This window comes from Podarcis erhardii (assembly GCF_964252035.2).
Source record: "Podarcis erhardii genome assembly, chromosome: 7".
Taxonomy (NCBI): Eukaryota; Metazoa; Chordata; class Lepidosauria; order Squamata; family Lacertidae; genus Podarcis; species Podarcis erhardii.
In genome coordinates, this window is record NC_138511.1 from 92,964,798 (window position 1) to 92,987,727 (window position 22,930).

Consider the following 22,930-nt stretch of genomic DNA (forward strand, 5'->3'; position numbering starts at 1 on the left):
CTGGGTGGCTTTAGAAGAGGCCTGGAGAAATCCACACAGGAGGGAATCCATGCTATGGGTGGCTACCGGCCACGATGGCTGGGCTCTGCACTCCACAGGGGAGAGGCAGCAATGCTTCTGAATGCCAGGAGGGGAGAGTGTATCTCTTGCGCTCGCATCCTGCTTGCTGGTTTCTCACAGGCAACCGTTCAGCCGCTGTGGGAACAGGATCCCAGGCTGGATGGTGTTATGGAATTTATGTAGACATCGCACACACCAAACTCAACACAATCACTCCTGCAAATGTTCCCACAAAACACTTCATCACACAATTTTCTCCTATCTCTATTCAAAGGGCCTCTGCTGCACATTAACAAATGCAAGAATTCACTGATAAATGTATCTATGTACTTTCTCACTGGGAAAACCTTAGAAAGCCATATAAAATCGCTCCAGTATTGGATTTGCGCCGTTCCAACTTTGTTCTGTTCAGGGAAGGAATGGCTCCCAAGGGGGGAGCCTGGGATGTGGGCAGCCATAATCCCCCAAGCCTGAGACCTGGAACTCAGCAGTGCCAGACAGGCAGCCCCCCACAGACAACAGCAGACCCTCCAGGAACGGATTAGGTCCTCGGTCAGGACAAAGGAGTGTGGTTACCTTGACCAGGAAAAACAGGAACTTGTAGATATTTCTTCTGCATCACTTTAAGGGTGTCTGGTGGTGGGCAAGGGAGAGTTGGGGGCAAACCTGCCAGAAAACCCCTCCCTCTTTGTGACCTATGTGTGATGTGTCTGTGATGTAGGCATGATGCTTCATCAAAGGTGTTCATAATGGGCTGCAGGCCAGATCCAGGAGGCTACTCTTAAGAAAGACCCAACTGTCGGGGGGGGGGGTTGAAATCCCCAAAAAGGATGTTGCTTTTTTCTGTATGCCACAACAGCTGCAATAAAATTACTAGCGAAGAATTGGAAGAAACAATATTTACCAACTATCGAAGAAGGGCAGATGAAAATGATGGACTATATGGAACTTGCCAAACTGACTGGGAGACTCCGGGACCAGAGAGAAGAGACGGTGGAAGAAGATTGGAAGAAGTTTAAAGAATATTTGAAAAAATATGTTAATATTTAAATCTTCAAATAGCTTTGGAAGTGGATACAGGCTTGGAAGTAGAAGACGGTGTATTCTAAAACAGTATTATTTGTAAAGGATAAAATGTGAAGATTATTATGGTAAAAGTAAGGGTGATAAAAAGATGGTTAAAAATATGATATATGTAAACTGCTAAAGGTGAGGAAAATGAAAATCAGATAGCGGGGACTTGGGGAAGCTCACCTAACAATGTTTAGAAAAAATAAGGACAAGACAAGAATTTGTCTGTTTTTCTGTTTGTGTTGTTTATTTGTGTTATAAAATGAATAAAAAAATTGGGGGGGAAAATAGTAAGAAAGACCCAAGTGTCTCTCCACTGGTGAAGAGTGTTGCTCCTGAACCCAGACGGACTCTTGGATTTGGGGGAATCGAGGGGCCCTTTGCTCCAGGGTGGCCCCACTAGAAGCCACAAGGCAGAGCCCAGCTCTTTAATCAAAGCCATACCTTTTTATTTACACTCTTCCAGGATATCCCCCCCCCCAAAAAAAGTCCAGGCTCATTGCAGCTCAAGTAGGAAGGAGAGGGGCAGGGGGTCAGTCCGTGAGGCTGAGGGAAAGCACCAGGGGGAGGAGGAAGGCGACCCCCACGCCAGGCTCCCCCGACCTCGAGAGGCCCCCGTCAGTGGGGCTGTTTTCAGGGGGGCGCCTGGTGCTGCTTCCGGTGGCGCAGGATCTCGGTGGGCGTGAGGAGGAGGCTCTGCTGGCAGGTGGGGCAGTGGTACGGGCGCTGCAGGACAGAGGTGCCCGATGGGGTCTCCGTTTCCTCTTCTGGGGAGGAGGAAGAAACTTGTAAAAACTCACACAAAACACAGCGCCCCAAAAATGTCCAGCGTGGGGCTCCCCTTGCTCCTGGTCTGGAGGCCGCAGCTGGTACAGAATGCTGCAGCGCAATTGCTGACGGGAGGGAGGCCTTGCCAGCACTTCAGGGATCTGTGCTGGTTGCCCCTTTGCCACCCGGCCCAGGTTCAAGGTGTCGCCGTTGGTATATAAAGCCCTTCACAACCTGGGACCAGTTTACCTGCGAGGTCGCCTCCCCCCAGATATTTATCCCCCCTCCACCGCTTCGATCCGTGGAATTGGCCCAGCGACTGGTGCCTCACGATCCCTGCTCTGCATTTGTAAGAGCGCCATCACTGAGCGTGGCAGCGTCTGCACCGCGGAACTCCCTGCCACTTGAAATCAGGAAAGGCATTTCGCAGCACTGCCCCAAACCTCCTTTCTTAGACGAGGCTCCGCAGGCGTGTCAAGTGTGGCTGCACATCCTGATCTGTTTTTGGTTTATTCTTGACTTTGAATGTTTCCAAGAGTCGTCTCTGGCGGTCCTTTCACCCTCTCCGCAAACCGCGCTGTGAAAAATCTCGCGGGACGAAGAACCGGGCTCTTCCCTCGCAGAGAACCTGATCTTTTATTTCCCTTTCCTTCCCTCACCCGCTCTGAGACCCCCCAGCTAATTCTCCCCTGGCCTCCTCGCTGGCCCAAGCAGGACCAATGCAGCCAGCTAGCCCTGGGGATTATCTAATGATTATTTCCCCTAAACTGATTTTTGAATTTTGAATTTTATTGTTATTCATGTTTTTATACTGTATTTTATGCTGCTTTTATAATCACCATATTTTTTCTCCCTATGAGACGCACCAGACCACAAGACGCACCTAGTTTTTGGAGGAGGAAAACAAGAAAAAAACTATTCTGAATCTCAGAAGCCAGAACAGCAAGAGGAATTGCTACGCAGTGAAAGCAGCAATCCCTCCTGCTGTTCTGGCTTCTGGGATAGCTGCGCAGTCTGCATTCGCTCCATAAGACGCACACACATTTCCCCTTACTTTTTAGGAGGGAAAAAGTGAGTCTTATAGAGGAAAAAATACAGTAAGTGTTTTAAATTTAACAAATTCCTTCCAGTAGCACCTTAAAGACCAACTAAGTCAGTTCTTGGTATGAGCTTTCGTGTGTATCTGAAGAAGTGTGCATGCACACGAAAGCTCATACCAAGAACTGACTTAGTTGGTCTTTAAGGTGCTACTGGAAGGAATTTGTTTTGTTTTGACTATGGCAGACCAACACGGCTACCTATCTGTAACTGTTTTAAATTTGTTGTTAGCCGCCCTGAGCCTGGTTTATGAACTGGGAAGGGCGGGGTATAAATAAAAATTATTATTATTATTATTATTATTATTATTATTATTATTATTATTGAACAAAGTCCCTCCCGGCCCCCCTGCTAGCCCCCAAACTGCAAAGCCTTTGGGGGAATGCCCCAGCGACCGCCCCCTGCTCCCCCCGCAGGGCTCACCTTCCTGGCTGGGCTGCTCCCCCTCTTGGCCTGGGGCCTGGCAGGTCTCCTCGTGAGCCAGGCGCTCCATGGGGGTGAAGGGCATGTAGAGGCCGCAGCGAGGGCAGGTCCAGAAGCTGCGCAGGCAGTCACTGTACAAGTCGCCCTCTGTGCCCTGCGGGAGACGGAGAGACCCAGAGGGGTTGGCACCCACCCCCCACCCCCGGGCAAGGGAGAGGCAGGCTCCGTGCCCCACAACCAGGCTCCAGCCTGCCCCCTCGCCTGTCCCCCCCTCCGCCCCCAGAGGAGGACAAAGAGCGCTCCTGCGCCACAGAGAGTGGGGCTACGTGGCCTCTGGGTGCCCACTCCCCTGAACTCACCGCCAGGCAGTTGAACGTCAAGAAGCTGCCCACTCTGCAGCCGCCCTTCTCCTCGTCGGGGGTCACCTCCACCCCCTGGAAGAGGCCGGGGGGCACCTCCCCTCCCGCAGAAGCCGCCTGAGGACCCACGTAGAGGTTCTGCTGCTCCAGGGGCATCAGGCGCCGCAGGCTGTGGGGCACCTGGGGGGGGGGCAGCAGAGAAATCATCATCTTCATTATCATTATTAGTTCGTTAGTGAGTTATTTCCCACCCATCCGGCTGGTTTCCCCAGCCACTCTGGGCGACTCCCAACAAAATATTAAAAATACAATGAAGCATCAAACAATGGCAGGCTTGAATTTCCAGTGCTGTCTCCTCCCAAGGAGACCAAATCCACGTTCCAACGCCCCGTCCCTGGAACCTCTCACTGGCCAGGGAATCAGAGAACGGGTGACATCGTCATCAGCAGCAGAAGCAGCATTTCATTATTTATACCCCGCCCATCTGGCTACAGAATATTAAAAACACAACAAAGCATCAGACATTAAAAGCTTCCCTAAAGAGGGCTGCCTTCAGATGTCTTCTAAAAGTCAGATTTATTTCCTTGACACCTGGTGGGAGGGTGTTCCACAGGGCGGGTGCCACCACCGAGAAGGCCTTCCCCTTCTGGATGTGGGGGCTCAGTAAGAACAGCCCAGCTGCTGCACCTGGTGTCTCTAGGGAGATGCCCGGAAGCAGGATCCGACCTCCCCTCCTGCGTTCTCCAGCCACTTGGGGCCTCCTGCATGGAAGCCAGGAGCCACAGACACCCCCCCACACACCTGGCCCAGCCGCCCCCCCACCCTCTTCTGCCGGCCAACGCACCTCGGCCTTCAGGAAGTCCAGCAGCTCCTGGGTGAGTTGGCGCACCTGCCGGGCGCTGGGCCGCCCCTCCTCAGCCTCCTCCCCCCGAGCCCCTCGGCTCTCCAGCTGCCGGTCCAGGACCTTCTCCCAGGAAGCCCGGAGGCGGAGGGCCGCACGCAGCAGGCGGAGGGCCGCTTCCGGGGAGGGAACCCGCAGCTCCAGCCAGGAGTCGGCCACAAGGCGGGTGCAGTCGCCGTTTGTGTCCAGGGAGCGGGCCAAGAGCAGCAGCGCCTGCGAGGCAGGGGGAGAGAGACAGGATTGCAGGGGACACCCAGGGGTCATCCAGCCCCACCCCCTGTGAGGCAGGAGTCACAGCTGTGGCATCCTCAGCAGATAGCCACCAGAGCTCTGTCAAAGAGCTGCCCAGGTGTTTGAGGGGAGGGGAGAGGGCCAGGACGCCTGGGTCCCCTCACTCGGGTGGACGTTCACCTGAAGAGCTGGCAGGCGGAGGCAGTTGACCAGGTAGGGCTTGTTTGTCTCCAGCAGCGAGACGAAGGCCAGGATCTGGTGGTGGCTGCTCAGGCCCTCCTTGGCATCTGGAAAGAGGGAAGGAGAGGTTCACAGGCTGCCCCACACTCAGCCCTAGCAAGCTCCATTCACGTTCTCATGGAGCTTCCATGTCCAGAGGCAGTCTACCTCACTTCCTAGATTCTTGTGGGTATTTGACCACAAGGTGAGAACAGGGTGCTGGACTAGATGGGCTGTAAGACCCCATAACAGGGCTGGTCATGCAGCCATCTTCCTTTCTTCTTCGCTTTATTCCATCTTGATGTCTTTTGCTGTCTGCTGGCTCTCAGCCAGCAGCACATGGCTCCGTCCCCATATGGGATGAACTCTCTTCTGTAACTACAAGCTAAAGTCTTCCTCCAGGGAAGCAACTGTGAACTGAATGTGAGTAAACTTCTGATCATTACTATTAAAGAAGATTGTTGTGTGTTTATTCTTGTTAGGAGGGATAAAAAGGAAAATTACCAGGAACAAAACCCAATCTGGACAAAGCCAGACTGGAATGCTTAACTCCAGGCATAGGCAAACTCGTCCCTCCAGATGTTTTGGGACTACACCTCCCATCATCCCTGACCACTGGTCCTGTCAGCTAGGGATGATGGGAGTTGTAGTCCCAAAACAGCTGGAGGTCTGAGTTTGCCTATGCCTGGCGTAACTCAAGAGATTCAAACGAATCTACCACCTAGTTTCCTGCTATATACTGGGGGATGTACTCTGCTACTGACTCACCAGCGTGAGTGAAGAAGGATAATATTTAATCAATATATTTAATCAATATATCCTCTCCTACTATCCACAACATTCCCCCAGACTGGAGGCTGAGCTAGATGGGTCCGACAGAGCAGGCGCTCAGAACAGCACTGCCGTGGGGCTGGAAGGGACCCCAAGGGGGCATCCAGCTCAACCCCCTGCTTTGCATCCATGGCAGGTGGGCGCCCTGCCTCTGCTTAAAAACTGCAGAGCTGGAAGGAACACAGACCTCCTTAAAAACCTCCAGGAATCGGCCACCCACTTCAATTCCCACTTCAATAAAACTCGCACTCGCAGCCCTGGCTCCAACTTTTCCCCGCGGCTGAGTTTGCTCATTCCCACCCAGTACAGGATCATGCCCCGCCCCACTCTGCCCCCCAAGTGTCTCCCCTGGCCCAGGATGCAGAAGCCCAAGATGCTGAGAGCCCCCGATGCCTGGAGGGGGGGTGGCAGGGGGACCCCTCTTACCTCTCTGCCCCCCACGTTCCAGACCCCTTTCCTGTGCTGGTTGCAGCAGCTCTGGGGAGGCAGAAAAGACGCTGGTGGGGTGGAGAACGACCCCCACCTTCTCCCTGGTGTGGAAGATCTGGGGAGCAAAAAGGAGGGGGGCTCAGCGTGGGCGCAGGGGGCAAGGCGCCCACACGCAGACAGAGGGTGGGGGGCTGCTTCCTGAGGCCCCTCCTGGCCCAGCACCCTCCCAGCTCCCCCCACCCACTGGGGGCCCTGGCACTCGCCTGGTCAGAGTCCTTGCGGGTCTGGTTGAAGGGGTCCGGCACGGCCAGCTGCGGGTAGAGGCCGCGCCCCAAGACCAGCTGCAGGAGGGCCAGCCGGCCGGGCGACAGGGCCTGCCCCACAGAAGAGGCCGCACGGAGCTCGGCCACGTCGTGGCGCAGCTGGAACTTGACGTCCTGTTGGGGGGGGAAGCAGGAGGATCAGGGGGGCCGAGGTGCGGGAAGAGATCCCCACGGACCTAGGGACCGAGGTAGGCTGCCTCTGGACTGGGATGTAGTGATCAGATGGGATTACTATGAGGAATTATACCATATTTTTCGCTCCATAAGATGCACCTTTTTCTTCCTAAAAAAGTAAGGGGAAATGTCTGTGCGTCTTATGGAGCGAATGCATGGTTCCTGGAGCCAAATTGCCCAGGGGCGAAAAGCAGATCATGCTTTTTATTTTTAAAGAGGGAAGTGGGTGTTGAAACAAAGCGGCTGATCATTTGCCGATCGGGAGAGAGATAAGGGACGCTAGAGATAAAGGAGGCTGCCTGGGAGGGGGGAGGTAAAGACAGCAAACTTGCAAAGGGGGGAAACAGGAAGACTAAAGCAATAAGGAGAGAAATTGGAAGAAAAGGAGCAAAAAACTGCTCCAGTTAAGGAAAAGACACTAAGGCAAACAAGAGGGAAGGGAGTGTTGAAAGGAAGCAGCTGATCGATAATGGATCGGGAAGGAGATCAGGGACGCTATAGATAAAGGAGGCTGCCTGGGATGGGGAGGTAAAAGCCCATGGATCCTCAGGATTTTTGCATTGGGTCACCCCAAATTCACCATCAGACCACATAGCATGTCCATGGCTACAGCCTGCGCCAAAAAAACCACACACCCACTGTTTTGTGGGGCCGCAATGGTGCAAAAACGTGGTTACAAAGCACAGATCCACATGGATTCTCAGGATTTTTGCATTGGGCTACCCCAAACCCACCGTCAAATAACATGTCTGTGGCCACAGCATGAACCACAAAAATCATACATCCACTGTTTCTTTCAGAATATTTTTTTTCTTGTTTTCCTCCTCTAAAAACTAGGTGCGACTTATGGAGCGAAAAATACGGTGAGCTATGCCTCAAGCCGTTGTTTTGGCGATGAAAGCATGGCATTGACCGAGTTCGATTCATTGGCAATAATTTCTGATCAAACCCCACAAGCCTCTCCATCTCTGCCATTTTTCTCTGCTGCCCATTTCTCTATTTCTGACAAGCACATATAAGCATTCTAGGACACAGACCGGTTGCCGGTTGCTGCCCCAGGCATCCCAGGCCATAACGTGAATAGGTTACTTTGATGTAGTTTGCTAATCTTTAGATAGATCTTAGGGCCAGGAAGAGAGTTCACAAAGAGAAGGTAAATTCTACCCATCCTTCCTCTCTTGTTTATTGCTGTTTATGACCTCTGGGTTTGCTGAATGCATTCCTCCTTTAGTCCTGTTTTATTCTCTCTCAGCTATGTCTGCACGCTCAGAGTCATCTTTGTAGTTAACAGGATTTCTCCTGATCTGACTTTGTCCCATGTGAGGTTTTTGCAATGCTCAGAGGATATCGGATTGGTTCTTACGAACACTGTGTCAAAAGTTCTTTTGTGAATAAAACGACCTGGGCCGAGGGGTGGAGAGGAATTATTATTATTGACACTCCTCCCAGAATCTTGCTGGTCAAGCCTGGTGTGTATTCTATTAATCAGAGTCCAATCCTTCCTTGCTTTGGGACCCCTACACTGGGAGGCTTCATGGGAACAGAGGAAGGGCCCCGTCCGGACCCCCTCACCTGGATGTCGACGCCACGCTGGGGGTCCCCTTCCCCTTCCGAGGAAGAGCTGCCCCCCTCCTCCTCCAGACGCAGCACCTTCCTCCGCCGCCCCTCCCCCCGATCATGCTCCCTCTTGATTCGCTGCAGCTCCCGGCGCTTGCGGTGGCGGCTCTGGCGGGCGTGGGTGTCGCTGGGCCGGGAGGGGGGCTCCAGCAGCTGGTGGTCCCGCAGCAGCTCCTGGCAGAGAATAACAAAAATTATTATTATTATTATTATTATTATTATTATTATTACTATTACTATTATTACTATTATTACTATTATTATTATTATTATTATTTAGTAAAGGTAAAGGAACCCCTCCCTGACTCTTAGGTCCAGTCACGGACGATTCTGGGGTTGCGGTGCTCATCTCGCTTTATTGGCCGAGGGAGCCGGCGTACAGCTTCCAGGTCATGTGGCCAGCAGGACTAAGCCGCTTCTGGCGAGCTTCTGGCGAACCAGAGCAGCGCACGGAAACACTGTTCACCTTCCCGCCGGAGCGGTACCTATTGATCTACTTGCACTTTGAGGTGCTTTTGAACTGCTAGGTTGGCAGGAGCAGGGACCGAGCAACAGGAGCTCACCCCGTCATGGGGATTCGAACCGCCGACCTTCTGATCAGCAAGTCCTAGGCTCTGTGGTTTAACCCACAGCGCCACCCGCGTTGTTTATTATTTAGGGGCTTCTAAAAGTCAGATTTATTTCCTTGACATCTGATGGGAGGGCGTTCCACAGGGCGGGTGCCACCACCGAGAAGGCCCTCTGCCTGGTTCCCTGTAACTTCGCTTCTCGCAGGGAGGGAACCACCAGAAGGCCCTCAGCGCTGGACCTCAGCGTCCAGGCAGAACAATGGGGGTGGAGACGCTCCTTCAGGTATACTGCACTAAGGCCATTTAGTGCCATGGACCCCTGCCGCCCGCTCGGTCGCAGAGCGGGGACCGCCTTCCATGACACTGGTCAGCGCACGCCTCCTCTGCACCAGAAATAGCATTTGCGCATGCATGTGCACACTCCAGCCCACCACAGCATCTGTGGGACCGTGAATCGGCCCAAGCCACAAAAACTTTGCTGACTCCTGGTGCAGAGCATGCACCACTCTGGCGAGACAGTCTGTGGGCAGGGAGGCTCTTATCCTGCGCACCAGATGAAGCTGGCAGACAGCTGCCCTGGACACAGAGGGATTGTGCGCTCAAAAGGGGCACCCCAGGGGCCATCTAAACCAACCCCTTGTCCTCTCCTCCCCCAGATTCACACCCACCTGGAACTGGTGTCGCAAGTTGGCAGCTTCGTAGAGCCGGTGCTCCTCCAGGCCCCGTCGGCGGCACCAACGGCGGGATCCGCTCCGATTCTCCGATTTCTCCTGCCGGACAACAAGGAGATTCGACTCCGTCAGGACGGACCGAGACAGACGAACGCAGGGACAGAGGTCAGAAGGGAGAAACTCAGGGAGAGTCCCGGTCCTTTTCGTTGGGGAGAATTCAGACTGAAATTCCCAGGTGTCAAAAAAGTTTCGTTAGCCGAAAAAATTGAAAATGAGCGAGGCCCCGACTAAAGAGGATTGGTAACTTAAGTGGACAGAATATGCAGAACTTTCAGATTTGACATATAGAATAAGAGAGCAAGAAGAACATAAGTTTAAAGAAGACTGGAAAATGTTTGTTGAATATATGGGGGGGAATTATGTATGTTTGCAAACGTGGCCAGTATTACGATAAATTCAACAGCGTAAATAAGTTTTGATGGATGTAATAACGGAATACTGAATGGTTTTAGTTTATGCAAAATACGCAGGGATTTAGGATATGCCGAATGAACCGTGAAAAGTGAAGAAGGGAAGTCATTGATATTTTAAGGTTGTTTAAATGAATATTCTGAAATGCAAAACAGAAAATTTAGTAAAAATTATACAAAACAAAAAAAACCCAAGCCAGGAAGAGACCCTTTCTTCCTCAGGCCCAAGGGGCCCATCCAGTCCAGAATCTTCTTCTCCCCTTGGCCAAATGCCCCCCCCAAACCCAGGGCTCCAGGTAGACTGCCTCTGGAGCTGGAGGCTTCACCAGAAGTAAAGGTCTTCCCAGATCAGGCCGAGACAGAGAGTTCCTCACCCACCTGCACCCAGGCGTCAAAGACGTTGAGCAGCGTCAGGGGGTCTCCCAGGGGGCTCTCCAGGGGCCGGCGGGCCGTGGCGCAGTCCGGGTCGCTGCGCCCACTGCTGCTGCGCAGGAAGGGGGAGGGGACGCTGAGCGCAGCCGCGACTGAGAGGGTGGGGGCCGCCAGGCCAAAGAGCGTCCCCAGAACCAGCATCTTCCCTGCGGACAAATGGGGAGGGGGGCAGCCTCAGCCAGAGAACAAGAGCCCCTTCGCCCCCCCCCCCCAGGCAATGCCTCCTCCAACATTCCTCATTTAATCCCCACAACAGCAGCCCTGGAAGGAAGGCCAGGCTGGGAGGCAGTGAATGATCCCCCCCCCCCAGGACACCCAGTAAGAAGCTCACGGCCAGTAATTAGTGAAATGTGTAAAATGAGTGAAATGTGTAAAATTGAAAAGTATAATATGATATGATATAATACAATAAAATATTTAAGGAATATCTTTAAAATTATATGGATAAGGCAAATCTCCTGACAGATACAGAATGAATCTAGAAAATAGAGAAAATGCATAGGGAAATCTGATTAGCAAAAAAAACAACAAAACAGATTTGGAAAAGAAGAAGAATTAAAATGAAATGCGTATAAGTGGTAAAATAGCACATTGCGAAGAGTGGGAAGTCAAATGTGTAAGATGCGTCTACGTTAGGTGTGTATTAAGGTAATGTATATAATGTATGTTTTCTATATATTGTATTGTTTAAGCGTATTTTAAATGTTGTATAATAAATAAAATAAAATAAATAAAATAAAATAAGAAGTTCATGGCTGAATGGGAGGAATCGAACTCTGATCTCCCCTGATTTTGGCCTAGCCCTCTAACCACACCACCGGCTCTCACCCAGAATAAGATTCCTGGCATGGGGAGGGGGAGAGATGCCCCCGCTCTCAGCCCCCCCCCCCGTGGCACTCTGCAGATGCTCACAAGACAAGACATAGACCCAAAGCCAAATCAAAAGAGCTGGGCATCCGGCAGAGGCTCCTGTGGGTGACCGGCACAGACCACGCGGCCCCCCCTTCCCGGACTCACCAATCACCACGTCGACCGGCAGCTGGGCCAGGAGGCTCCCTATGGGGGTGAGGTTCTCCTCTGGGTCCAGGGCCCCCTGCTGCTTCAGGTAGCGGATGGCCGTCTCCAGGCTGGCTGGCGGGGGGGGCTCCAGGAAGGGGAAGGCGCGGGGGTCGCCCAGCCCCATGCTCTTCATCTGGGGGGGCAACAGAGCCCAGGAGGGAGGCTTCCTCCATTGTCCCCCAATGCCAAATCCCTCCCCCCCCCAGTGGCAGGACGCAGCCCCTCCTTTCGGACAAGGAATCACAGAATTGTTGAGCTGGGGGGCCCCCCAAGGGTCATCCAGCCCAACCCGCTGCAATCTGCCACCTGACGGGAGACTCGAACCCATGACCCTAAGATGAAGTCTCATGCTCTACCAGCTATGGGGAACGTCGTCTGTCTTCCCACTCACTATGTGTCAGAACCACGGCTGGATTTAGGTATCAGCTAAACAAGCTCTAGCTTAGGGCCCCAGTCTCTTGGGGGCCCCAGTAAAATTTAAGGGGAAAAAACTGGATGTACATTTCCAAAATATAAGATATATTTATTATATAAATATAATATGCGATTTCGGTTTTAAACGCAGTGTAAGGTAGTCTCTATCGGAGTATATTGTATTTAATTATGGGGTATTAGAGTTTTTAGGGGGCTAACCAGGCTGGGATAGCAGGTGTGTTGGTTTTTGAATGTCTGATGTAGATTTTTTCCAATTTCGTTGTTCTGTGTGGGACAATGACAATAAAGATTATCGTATAAAAAACAAATCAAATAAACCCTACCTACAGCAACCGTGTTTTGTGTTGTGTCAGCTCCTATGATGCAAGTCATGGGTCCCGCCTGCTTGTCTGCCCCCTCAAATATCCCTGGTTTGCTCCTTTCTATATATGGGGTGCCTATATTCTGCATGGACTGGTTGCAGGGCAACATGGGCAAAGGGCTTCAGATACCTATTCAGTCCATAAATACCATATAGCATTATGTTCAACACAAAACAGCAACAATTTGTTATTGACAAGGGACAGCTGGACATTTAAAGGGCCCCATTAGCTTCAGCAGCTGGGGGCCGCATCAAACCTCAATCCGGCCCTGGTCAGAACAGCCATTTCACCCCCAAAAACCCACAAATGCCACCCCTGAAATCACAGAATTGTAGAGATGGCAGGGACCCCTGAAGGTCTTCTAGTCCAACCCGAAAATACTGCAGGAATCTCAGCTAAAGAATTGATGGCCCCCCGACGTTAGCTCAAAAACCCTCCAGAGAAGGAGTCCCTCTTTTGAGGTGGCAGAATTGTAGAGGCAGGAGGGACCCCTGAGAGTCCTCTAGTGCGCCCCCTCGCAATGCAGGAATCCCAGCTGAGGAGTCCCTGACAGGCAGCTGCCCATTTAGAACTGAGTCCCAGCACTGGAAACTTTGGCAGGATTTGAGTAACACTCGTAATGCACTAAAAATCAAGGTAAAAATGGATTCTTTAGATGGAGAATGGTAAGCATGGAAGGGTGGAGGGGAGTAGAATCCTAACTGATGTTGTTAATTTAAATCTGTAACGTGAAACTTAATTTAAAAAAAGATTTTAACCAAAAGTGGGTCCCAGCCCCCCGGAGCGAAGGGATTGGTGCCCCCCGCCTCTGCCCACCTGCAGAACGAGGGCATCGAGCGCCACCCGCTGGATCTCTGGCACGGGGTAGGGGGCGAAGGCATCGTAGTCGGACTCAGCGTAGAGGCGGAAGCAGACGCCCGGCCCCGTCCGGCCCGCCCGGCCCTTGCGCTGCTCGGCGCTGGCGCGGCTGATCCAGAACTCCTGCAGCCGCTGCAGCTTGGCTTTGGGGTCGTAGCTCAGCTCCTTCACCTTCCCTGCCAGAGAGAGACCAGGAAGAGGGGGGGCCCTTGCCCCATAAGTCGCATTAACCGGGGGGGGGGGCAGTTGACCTGCCATCCTCTTTAGTAAGCTAATAGGAAGCTGATGCGAATTTTAACCCGTTCCAGTACTTTCTGCATGCTCTAAAATAATGTGAATTTCCCCTGATTTTTATCTTTTTTGCAAACAGCTTTGCTACAATCAGATTTTGATTCTGGGAGGCTACTGAGGGCTCCTAGCCAGGCCAGATCTCCTCTGTCTCCAGAAGTCAGAGGCAGCGATGCTTCTGAATGCCAGTGGCTGGGAATTGCAGGAGAGCTGTGTTTGAATCCTGCTTGCCGGCTTCCCATAGCAGGCACCTGGTTGGCCACTGGGGGGAAAGGAGGCTGAGCTGGAGGGGTCCCCTCTGGCCTCATCCTGCAGGCTACGCTTGGGTTCCCACGTTCAGAAATACCAGGGAGATACTGTTACTAGGGAAACCAAAATGCCGCAGAATCCTGGTGGGCAAACGTTCGAGTTCCTCCGAAGAGGAAGATCTTGCTGCCTGGCACCCGGTAACATTCTGGCTGGCCTAATAAAGCTATTCCTGGAGTCCCTGGGCCCCAGGCAATCCTCCTGCACCTGAGTCACTGGGTGTTCTTGCAGAAGTTCAGGTGCTTCACCTGGTTGGGCCCACAATCTCTCCACCTTAAGGGCCAGAAAGTGGCCTGGAAGAGAGAGTGGGGTTGAGGTTCAAGGGTGCCAGGATGCCAACTTCCAAATTCACGCTGACAAGCTCAGTGAGGGTCTCCACAAAGGACTGGCTGCCCCCATGATATCGAGCATCAGAGCAGCTTGGCCACAATCAGGAAATTCTGCCCATGGTGTGGCTATTTTCCACCTTCCCATTTTGACTCTCTGGCACCCTCTCTGCATAACCTAGCAAGCCCAAAATATAAACATGCTTTTACTCTCGGAAGATTGAATGTCTGGCCCTCGGCTGGACGATTCCAACAGATTCCACAGATTCCACACGAAAAACGCTTACCTCATATACTTGGGTATAAGCCGGCCCGAATATAAGCTGGGGCACCTAATTTTAGCACAAAAAACTGGGAAAACTTATTGACTCGAGTATAAGCCAGTTCACCACACCACGAACCAGCAGCAGCGGAGGAAGAACAAGCAGCCCAAAAGGGCTCCTTTCTGGCCACTCGTCCCTCCGCCACTGCCGCCTGCCTCACTCGAGTGTAAGCCGAGGGGGGCTTTTTCAGCATAAAAAATGTGCTGGGAAAATCGGCTTATACTCGAGTATATATGGTATGTCCCTGTGGAGATGGCAGTCCCGAATCTGTGGCGCATGCCCTTCTGGCCTGCCCTCTTGATAAAGACTTGAGGAATGAGGTCATCACCCCTCTTTCATTGTCCACTCTGGGTCGCCCAGCCACTGCCCCAGGGTCCTTTCTCTGGGCAGATCAAGATGAGCAGGTGACAGCAAAGGTGGCAAGGTTTTTAGCTGGGGCAATCAGAGTAAGATCCACTCCTTGACTACGGACTCAAAACCCCAAAATGTACTTTATATAATTGACTTTTTGTTTCCATTCTTTGTATACTGTATTGCTGCTTTATTGCTGATGCAAATAAAGATTCATTCATTCATTCAAACCGGCTGCCCCCCAGAGCCCGGGGGCAGAAGCGGCCACCCCTTACCCGAGTCCGCCACGAAGCGGACGCCGTCAATGGTCACCGAGGTCTCGGCGATGTTGGTGGAAACGATGCACTTCCGGACTCCTGGAGGAGGCAAGTCGAATACCTGCAAGGCAAGAGGGCATTCTGCACCTCCAGGGCCCACGGGGAACGGCCCACGTGCGCCAGGGGAGCCTCTTTCTGGGAGGCTGGGAGGGGCAGCCCCCCCAAAAAAGAAGCCCCGGCCCCACCCACCTTGTCCTGCTCAGCCACGGACAGGGTGCTGTGGAGAGGGAGGACCACCCAGCGCTGGGTGTGGGTGGCGTAGGTCTGCGCCGCCTCCACGACAGCCCCGATCTCGGCCACCCCACTGAGGAAGACCAGGAGGTCGCCCCTCTCCTCAGGGGGGTACTTGTGGTCGATGGCTTGCAGCACCCGCAGGAAGGGCCGGGGGTCCAGCCTCTCCTTGCGCCCGCTAGCGCCCTCCTCGGGGCGGAGGGGCTTGTACAGGACCTGTGCGGGGAGGAGAGAGGAGGCAAGCCGTGAGATGCTGCCGGCCCGGGATGGGCCTGCCTGGCCCTTCCCCAGCCAGGCAGCCGTTCCTTCCCTTTGCAGCCCATCTCCAAGGACCTCAAGGGGGGCACGCTCCCCTCCTCGTGGAATCCCCACAACAACAACAACAACCCTGCCAGGTAGGTCACGCCCAGAGAGGCAGCATGCCCAAAGGGGTGGATCCGAGCCCAGGCCTCCGGCGCTCTTAACCACGACACAGCCACTGCCGCACACCACAAGTTTCTAGCCCTCAACGTTACAAAAGTCAAGCTGGAGAAACACAGGGGAGGTTTCCGGAGATAGGGCACAAATTAGGAAGTTGTGGAAGGGGCAGTCAAAGGGCGAGGGTTCGAGGAGAGAGCAAAACCTCCCCCCCCCCCACACACATGAATAACTGAGAATTGTGCAATTGGAAGGGAACCAAAGGGCATCTAGCCCAACCCCCTGGCAATGCACCGGAGTGAAAATAGGCCCATACAGTCTCCTTGCACGGCCTTTTCCTGCCTTCCTTTGCTGTCCCATCACCCCCCCCCCCGAGTTCCAGAGTCTCCTGCAAGGGATGCCCCCAAAAGAGGTTTACATCCAATGGGGGGCAGGGCAGAAGTCAGCCTGTTCAGAGACCCTGGTCCCCAGGCATAACAACAACAACAACAACAACAACAACAACAACAACAACAACACCACAGTGGACGCTCGGGTTGCAAACGTGATCCATGCAGGAGGCACGTTCACAACCTGCAGAGTTCGCAACCCACAGCACCACATCTGCGCACATGCGGGTCATGATTTGGTCTTCTGCGCATGCGCAATTTAGTACTTCTGCGCATACGCAAGCGCCAAAACCCGAAGTAACCCGTTCCGGTACTTCCGGGTTCGGCACGCTGTGTAACCCAGCCACTCTGGGCAGCTCCCAATAGAATATTAAAAACATGAGAAATGCATCAAACTTTGAAAACTTCCTGACACAGGGCTGCCTTCAGATGTCTTCTAAAAGTCAGATAGTTGCTTATTTCCTTGACATCTAATGGGAGGGCGCCACCACCGAGAAGGCCCTCGGAGCTGGACCCCGGTGCCCTTCAGGGATACTGAGGCAAATGAGCCACAGATCCGCCCCCCCCCCCCGAAGCAGCCGCAACCTCCCCACTCCCATCCGGGCTCCCCCTCACCGTGATGGGGAAGAGCCGGCCGGGGACCTGCACCACGGGGGCCCCCCCAAAGTAGTCCGCGAAGAGGCGGATGTTGATGGTGGCCGACATGAGCACCAGCTTGAGGTCAGGGCGGGCGGGCAGGATCCTGCGCAGGACGCCCAGGAGGAAGTCGCTGTGCAGGTGGCGCTCGTGGACCTCGTCCGCAATCAGCACCCGGTAGCCGGGCAGGGAGGGGTCGCGCTGGGCTTGGCGCAGGAGGAGCCCCTCTGTCAGGAAGACGATCCGCGTGGCTGGCGAGCGAGTGCTCTCAAAGCGGATCTGGTAGCCAACCTGCGGGGGGGGGGAGAGGGGGTTAGCACCCAGGAAGGCCAGAGGGAGGGAGGGGCTTGTCTAGGGGCACACAAGACCCCCAGGGACTCACCAGCTCCGCAGGCAAAGCGGGTTTCAACAACCTCGTCAGTCCACGAGCAGGGCTGGATCAGGCCAATGCCCACCTCACCCAGCCCCCTGTCCTCACCCCCAATGGGAAACCCACAAGCAGAACGTGGGAGCAAAAACAACACCCTCCCATCCTGCAGTTACCACATCTCAAAGCACTGGTGCCTCTGACAGTAGGCACTCTGCACATGCTCCTGGGTCCTTCTGCTCCCCAGCTCCTAGTGTTAGAAACTTAGATATGTAATCTAGGTGCGAAATGGCTCCTTAAACCAGTCGCCAAAACGGAATGTCTAGTTGCCCTTTGGGGCAAGTCTTAATTTTCAAGTCTCAAATCAAAAGTCTCAAGTCTTAATTTTCAAATGATGGACTGACTGCAATGGATTCTCAGTTGAGCATCTGGCAACTGTGAGCCGGGTTAAGAGCTCTGAGAACTTAAGGAAGGGAAGTCCCTTCATGTACAAGGTGTGTCCGGAAAGTGCGGTGAATGGTCACAGAAACCGGACAGCAAGAAATATTTGAATGTGCAATTGGCATTGGAAACCCACAAAATGCTCACAATTGTGTACGGAGATGAAGCTGTAACTCTAAAGTGGCTTAAGGGTTTCCATGAAGGGCGGCAAACCATCGAAGACGACCCTCCGCCTGGGAGACCAGCGGCAAACGTCAACAAAGTCTGTGAGTTACTGATGTGGGATCGGCATTTGTGCGTCCGAACAATGGCAGAAAAATTGCACATTCCGCGTGAAATCGTTCCTGAGGTTACTGAGTTGTCCCACCCTCCATATTCTCCCACCGGATTTCTTTCTTTTCCCCAAACTGAAATCTGCACTGAAAGGGCACAGATTTCCCAACACTTCACACGTCCAAGCTGCTGCGATGAGGGAACTGAAAGCACTACGGAAAGAGGGCTTCTCCGGAAGTTTCCAACAGTTCTACAAAAGTTGTCAACGGTGCATTGTATCAGAGAGGGCCTACTTTGAAGGCCTGTAAGCCATGTATGTTCAAATAATAATATTATTATAATAATTTATTATTTATACCCCGCCCATCTCGCTGGGTTTCCCCAGCCACTCTGGGCAGCTTCCAACTGAATATTAAAAACAATACAGCATCAGAATCAGACCTTAAAAATATTCATATATTTCATATATTTCTTGCTGTCTGATTTCTGTGACCATTCACCGAACTTTCCGGTTACAACCTTGTACATTGGCCTCTCCTGACTTCTTTTTCTTAATGGTGACAGACCATTCATAACGGAGGAATATTCTTCCCAGCTGTGAGCAGAGGAAGTGAAGACAAGCTACAGCAATTCACCGTAACGCTGTCCACTGCTCCTGCTCAGGTTGCACAGAAAAAGTTTTTGGGTTCAGTGCACTCTGCACATGTTCATGGGTCCTCATGCTCGCTCCAGCCCTCTTCCCTTTTTTTATAAATCATTTTAATTAACTTTTCCATTTTAACAATCCAATCAAATCACATTAAATATTACAAACTATACATATACATATCAAATAATCCAAATATTCTGCCGAATTATAAATTTTTCATTGGGACTTCCTATGCTTCAAGTTCGGGGGGGACCTGATCATCTCATATCTCTACTGCTTTTGAGAGTCATTTCTAATAGTTCCTTTAAATCTTCCTGTTAACCTCCTGCCCTTTTCCAAGAGCCCACCTGAAACCCCCTGGACCCCCTGCAGTAGAGGAAAGGGCGCTCTGCCTATGCTCAGGATAAGAGAAGATAAACTTTATTCTCCTTAGCCAACAGCCACAGCAACATAAAACAAGCAATATATACAAATAAAATATATACAAATAAAAAGACAGCAATGGGTAAAAAGGGCAGTCAAATGGCCAAGATTATCGTTCAGATAGTGGCCCTTAATCTCACTGCACCCTCGATAAACCCAGCACCCTTTGCTGTTGTCTGATCATTTTGATCTGATAAAAGAAAGAACCGTGTGGCCTCAGATGGGCGCCCTGGGATGGTGAGTAAGAGTGGGGTGATGATCTCGTTCCTCAGATCTTTATAAAGGGGACAGGACAGGAGAACATGAGCCACTCTGCGCTCTCCACAGGGGCAGAGTCGTTTCTCAGTTGGAATATTTTGGGATCTGCCCTCAAGTACGGCAGAGGGCATCACATCCAATCTGGCCAGTGTGAAGAAGGCACGTCTGTATTTTGGGATAGTAAATTTATACCAATATGGTGCCAGGGAAACAAACTGAGAAGGGGGGGGGAGGCATACCAAGGGCAGAATTTCTTTAGTATGGCCAGATTGTTCTGATGCTCTGTCCTTCAGATGCTGTCCAATTAGCCTTTTTGCTTCAGTAAAGCCCATTATGAGCAGCTGATGTGGGTGGAGTCACATTTCTAGATCATAACCTGGTGAATTTTATTTTTAGAGCAAGAAATCTATTCCAAAACAAAAGGATAGAGCTACTAAGAATTCTTGAAAACGGAGCACCGATAGCTCCCCTCGAGGCCCCCAGGGGTGATAGGAGGCTAGGAAAGGAGGATCAAAAAGGGGGGGGAAGTAAACAACAAAACAGATCCCAAATGAGCCAGCTGGACCATCACAAACAAGATCCATTCATTTTAAATAGGAAAGATACCTCCTAGGTTCAGGAGCGCCTGGCTCACCTGATCTCCGTACTGCTGGAGGCTCTCGTAGGCCACCCTCTGGGCCAGCGCCACGCAGGCCAGGCGCCGGGGCTGGGTGCAGGCCACGTGGCTGTAGCCGGCGGCCAGCAGGTACTGGGGCACCTGGGTGGATTTGCCGCAGCCCGTGTCCCCGGCCACCACCACCACCTGCCCGCTCGCCACAGCCGCCAGCAGCCGCTCCCGGTAGCGCGCAATGGGCAGGGCGGCGCGCTCCCGCTGCAGCCGCGCCAGCCGAGAGAAGCTCTGCTTCTGGCCAAAGTCCCAGAAGTGCGCCAGGGCCGCGCGGAACTCCCGCAGGCACTCGGGGGCCACGCCAGACACCTCCCGACGCGGAGCCCGCAGGTTGGCGCGTAGCCGGGGGTCGTAGGGCCGCGGGGGGGCCGTCGCTGTCGCCCCGGGGCCGGGCTCAGCCAGGGGGGCTCCTTCCCGAGGCTCCTTTGCACCGGGGAAGCGCCGCCGCAGCCGCTCAAAGAAGGTCCAGAACTGGGCGCGCTCATCGGCACTCGTGCGGGGCAGGTATAGCTCCTCCAAGCGGGAGCGGAGGGCCGGGCAGCCCCAGGGCCCCTCGGGGGGCACCGACGACATCTTGGATCTCTTCTTGCAGGCGCCCGGGAGGATGAACCTAGAATAATAATAATGATAAAAAATTATTATTATTATTATTATTATTATTATTATTATTAATTTTTTTATGCCCACCCATCTGGCTGGGTTTCCCCAGCCACTCTGGGCGGCTCCCAACAGAATTAAAAGCACAATAAAAGATCAAACATTAAAAACCTCCCGAAACAGGGCTGCCTTCAGATGTCTTCTAAACATCAGATAGTTGTTTATTTCCTTGACATCTGATAGGAGGGTGTTCCACAGGGCAGGCGCCACTACCGAGAAGACCCTCTGCCTGGTTCCCTGTAACCTCACTTCTTGCAATAAGGGAACCGCCAGAAGGCCCTCGGATCTGGACCTCAGCGTCCGGGCAGAACGATGGGGGTAGAGACGCTCCTTCAGGTCTACTGGGCCTTTGAGGCCATTTAGGGCTTTCAAGGTCAGCCCCAACACTTTGAATTGTGCTCGGAAACATACTGGGAGCCAATGAAGGTCTTTCAGGACCGGTGTTATGTGGTCTCAGCGGCCGCCCCCAGTCACCAGTCTAGCTGCTGCATTCTGGATTAGTTGCAGTTTCCGGGTCACCTTCCAAGGGAGCACATGGCAGTAGTCCAAGCGGGAGATAACCAGAGCATGCACCACTCTGGTGAGACAGTCTGCGGGCAGGGAGGGTCTCATCCTGCGTACCAGATGGAGCTGGGAGACAGCCGCCCTGGACACAGAATTGACCTGCGCCTCCATGGGCAGCTGTGAGTCCAAAATGACTCCCAGGCTGCGCACCTGGTCCTTCAGGGGCCCAGTTACCCCATTCAGGACCAGGGAATCCCCCACACCTGCCTGCCCCCTGTCCCCCAAAAACAGTCCTTCTGTCTTGTCAGGATTCAACCTCAATCTGTTAGCCGCCATCCATCCGCCATCCGCCTCCAGACACTCACCCAGGACCTTCACCGCCTTCGCTGGTTCTGATTTCAAAGAGAGGTAGAGCTACTCAGGTAGGCAGCCGTGTTGGTCTGACGCAGTCGAAATATATTTTAAAAATTAAAAAAATGTCCAGTAGCACCTTAGAGGCCAACAAACTTAGTTTCATATTTTTTTATATATTATTATTTATGGGTTTCCCCAGCCACTCTGGGCGGCTTCCAGCAACGTATTAAAATACAATAATTCACCAGAGATTAAAAGCTTCCCTAAAGAGGGCTGCCTGGAAGCGGCGGGCTCGTGAGAACCGACGGACACGCAGCCGGGAAAACCCGCGACGCCTCCCGCTCCCTCCCCTCTGGCCACCCCACGGCTGGAGACCCTTCCCCGGACGCTTCTCTCCCCCCCCGTCCTGCCCGCATCCCCGCATTCCCACGTTCTCTTGACACGCGTCTCCCTTGCCTCGGCGAGTCGAGGAGGGCAGGCTGGCGGCGGAGCATGCGCAGTCGCTCGTGGCGGGCGAGCATGCGCGACACGGGTCGCCGACGCTCCTGGCGCGCGTCCTGCCCGCTTCCCGTAGCCTATAGATCTAGAAGCCTTAGAGGGATGCGCGCACGGGCAACTGCCGGGCTCCTTTGGAGACTCCTTGGCTGCTTTGCTCGCGGGCTCTGCTGGGTGCCGACGGGCGCTGTGCACGTGAAGCCCCACGGCTGGACTGGGGCTGGGGGCGCGTGCAGGGGGGGGCTTCTGCCCAACGGAGCCCCCTTTGACCGCGCCTGAGGCTCAAACCTGGGGGGGGGGGCGGAGAAGAGACGGGGCGGGCAAGGAGCCTGTTTTCGGGTGCCCAAAAGACCAACTGGGGAGAATCGCCTGCATTTCCCTTTGGGGGAATCCGCGGACCGCCCTGCTGCAGGAGTGTCCCCAGGTGGCAGTGACAAACCTGGACAGCGTCTTCAAAAGCAGAGACATCACCTTGCCGACAAAGGTCCGTATAGTTCAAGCTCTGGTTTTCCCAGTGGTGATGTATGGAAGTGAGAGCTGGACCATCAAGAAGGCTGATCGCCGAAGAATGGATGCTTTTGAATTCTGGTGCTGGAGGAGACTCTGGAGAGTCCCATGGACTGCAAGAAGATCCAACCTCTCCATTCTGAAGGAAACCAGCCCTGAGTGCTCACTGGAAGGACAGATCCTGAAGCTGAGGCTCCAAGACTTTGGCCACCTCATGAGAAGAGAAGCCTCCCTGGAAAAGACCCTGATGTTGGGAAAGATGGAGGGCGCAAGGAGAAGGGGACGACGGAGGACAAGATGGTGGGACAGTCTTCTCCAAGCTACCAGCATGAGTCTGACCAAACTGCGGGAGGCAGTGGAGGACAGGAGGGCCTGGTGTGCTCTGGTCCAG

General features: G+C 53.3%; 1 protein-coding gene across 1 annotated transcript; it reads right to left on the reverse strand.

The window, feature by feature from the left end:
* Positions 1 to 1,558: 1,558 nt before the first annotated feature.
* DHX34 (DExH-box helicase 34) lies at positions 1,559 to 22,027 on the reverse strand. Its single transcript, XM_081868732.1, has 17 exons — positions 21,979 to 22,027; positions 19,990 to 20,632; positions 16,924 to 17,235; positions 15,461 to 15,718; positions 15,230 to 15,332; positions 13,319 to 13,536; positions 11,664 to 11,838; positions 10,593 to 10,792; positions 9,742 to 9,843; positions 8,460 to 8,678; positions 6,654 to 6,827; positions 6,388 to 6,505; positions 5,092 to 5,198; positions 4,624 to 4,893; positions 3,780 to 3,959; positions 3,421 to 3,574; positions 1,559 to 1,898 (listed from the first exon to the last, which is right to left on the reverse strand). The coding sequence occupies exons 2-17, from the start codon at positions 20,593 to 20,595 to the stop codon at positions 1,765 to 1,767; spliced, it is 3,330 nt and encodes a 1,109-aa protein (XP_081724858.1). The 5' UTR covers positions 20,596 to 20,632; positions 21,979 to 22,027; the 3' UTR covers positions 1,559 to 1,764.
* Between the last annotated feature and the right edge of the window lie 903 nt (positions 22,028 to 22,930).

Bases quoted from the DNA above. Each gene is read 5' to 3' on its own strand.
- DHX34 (XM_081868732.1), bottom strand. From the start codon at position 20,595: ATGTCGTCGGTGCCCCCCGAGGGGCCCTGGGGCTGCCCGGCCCTCCGC. The intron at 15,333-15,460 runs GTGGGTGGGGCC...CTTGCCTTGCAG, and splicing joins CCGTGGCTGAGCAGGACAAG to GTATTCGACTTGCCTCCTCC. The intron at 3,960-4,623 runs GTGCGTTGGCCG...CCCCCCCCCCAG, and splicing joins TGGACTTCCTGAAGGCCGAG to GTGCCCCACAGCCTGCGGCG.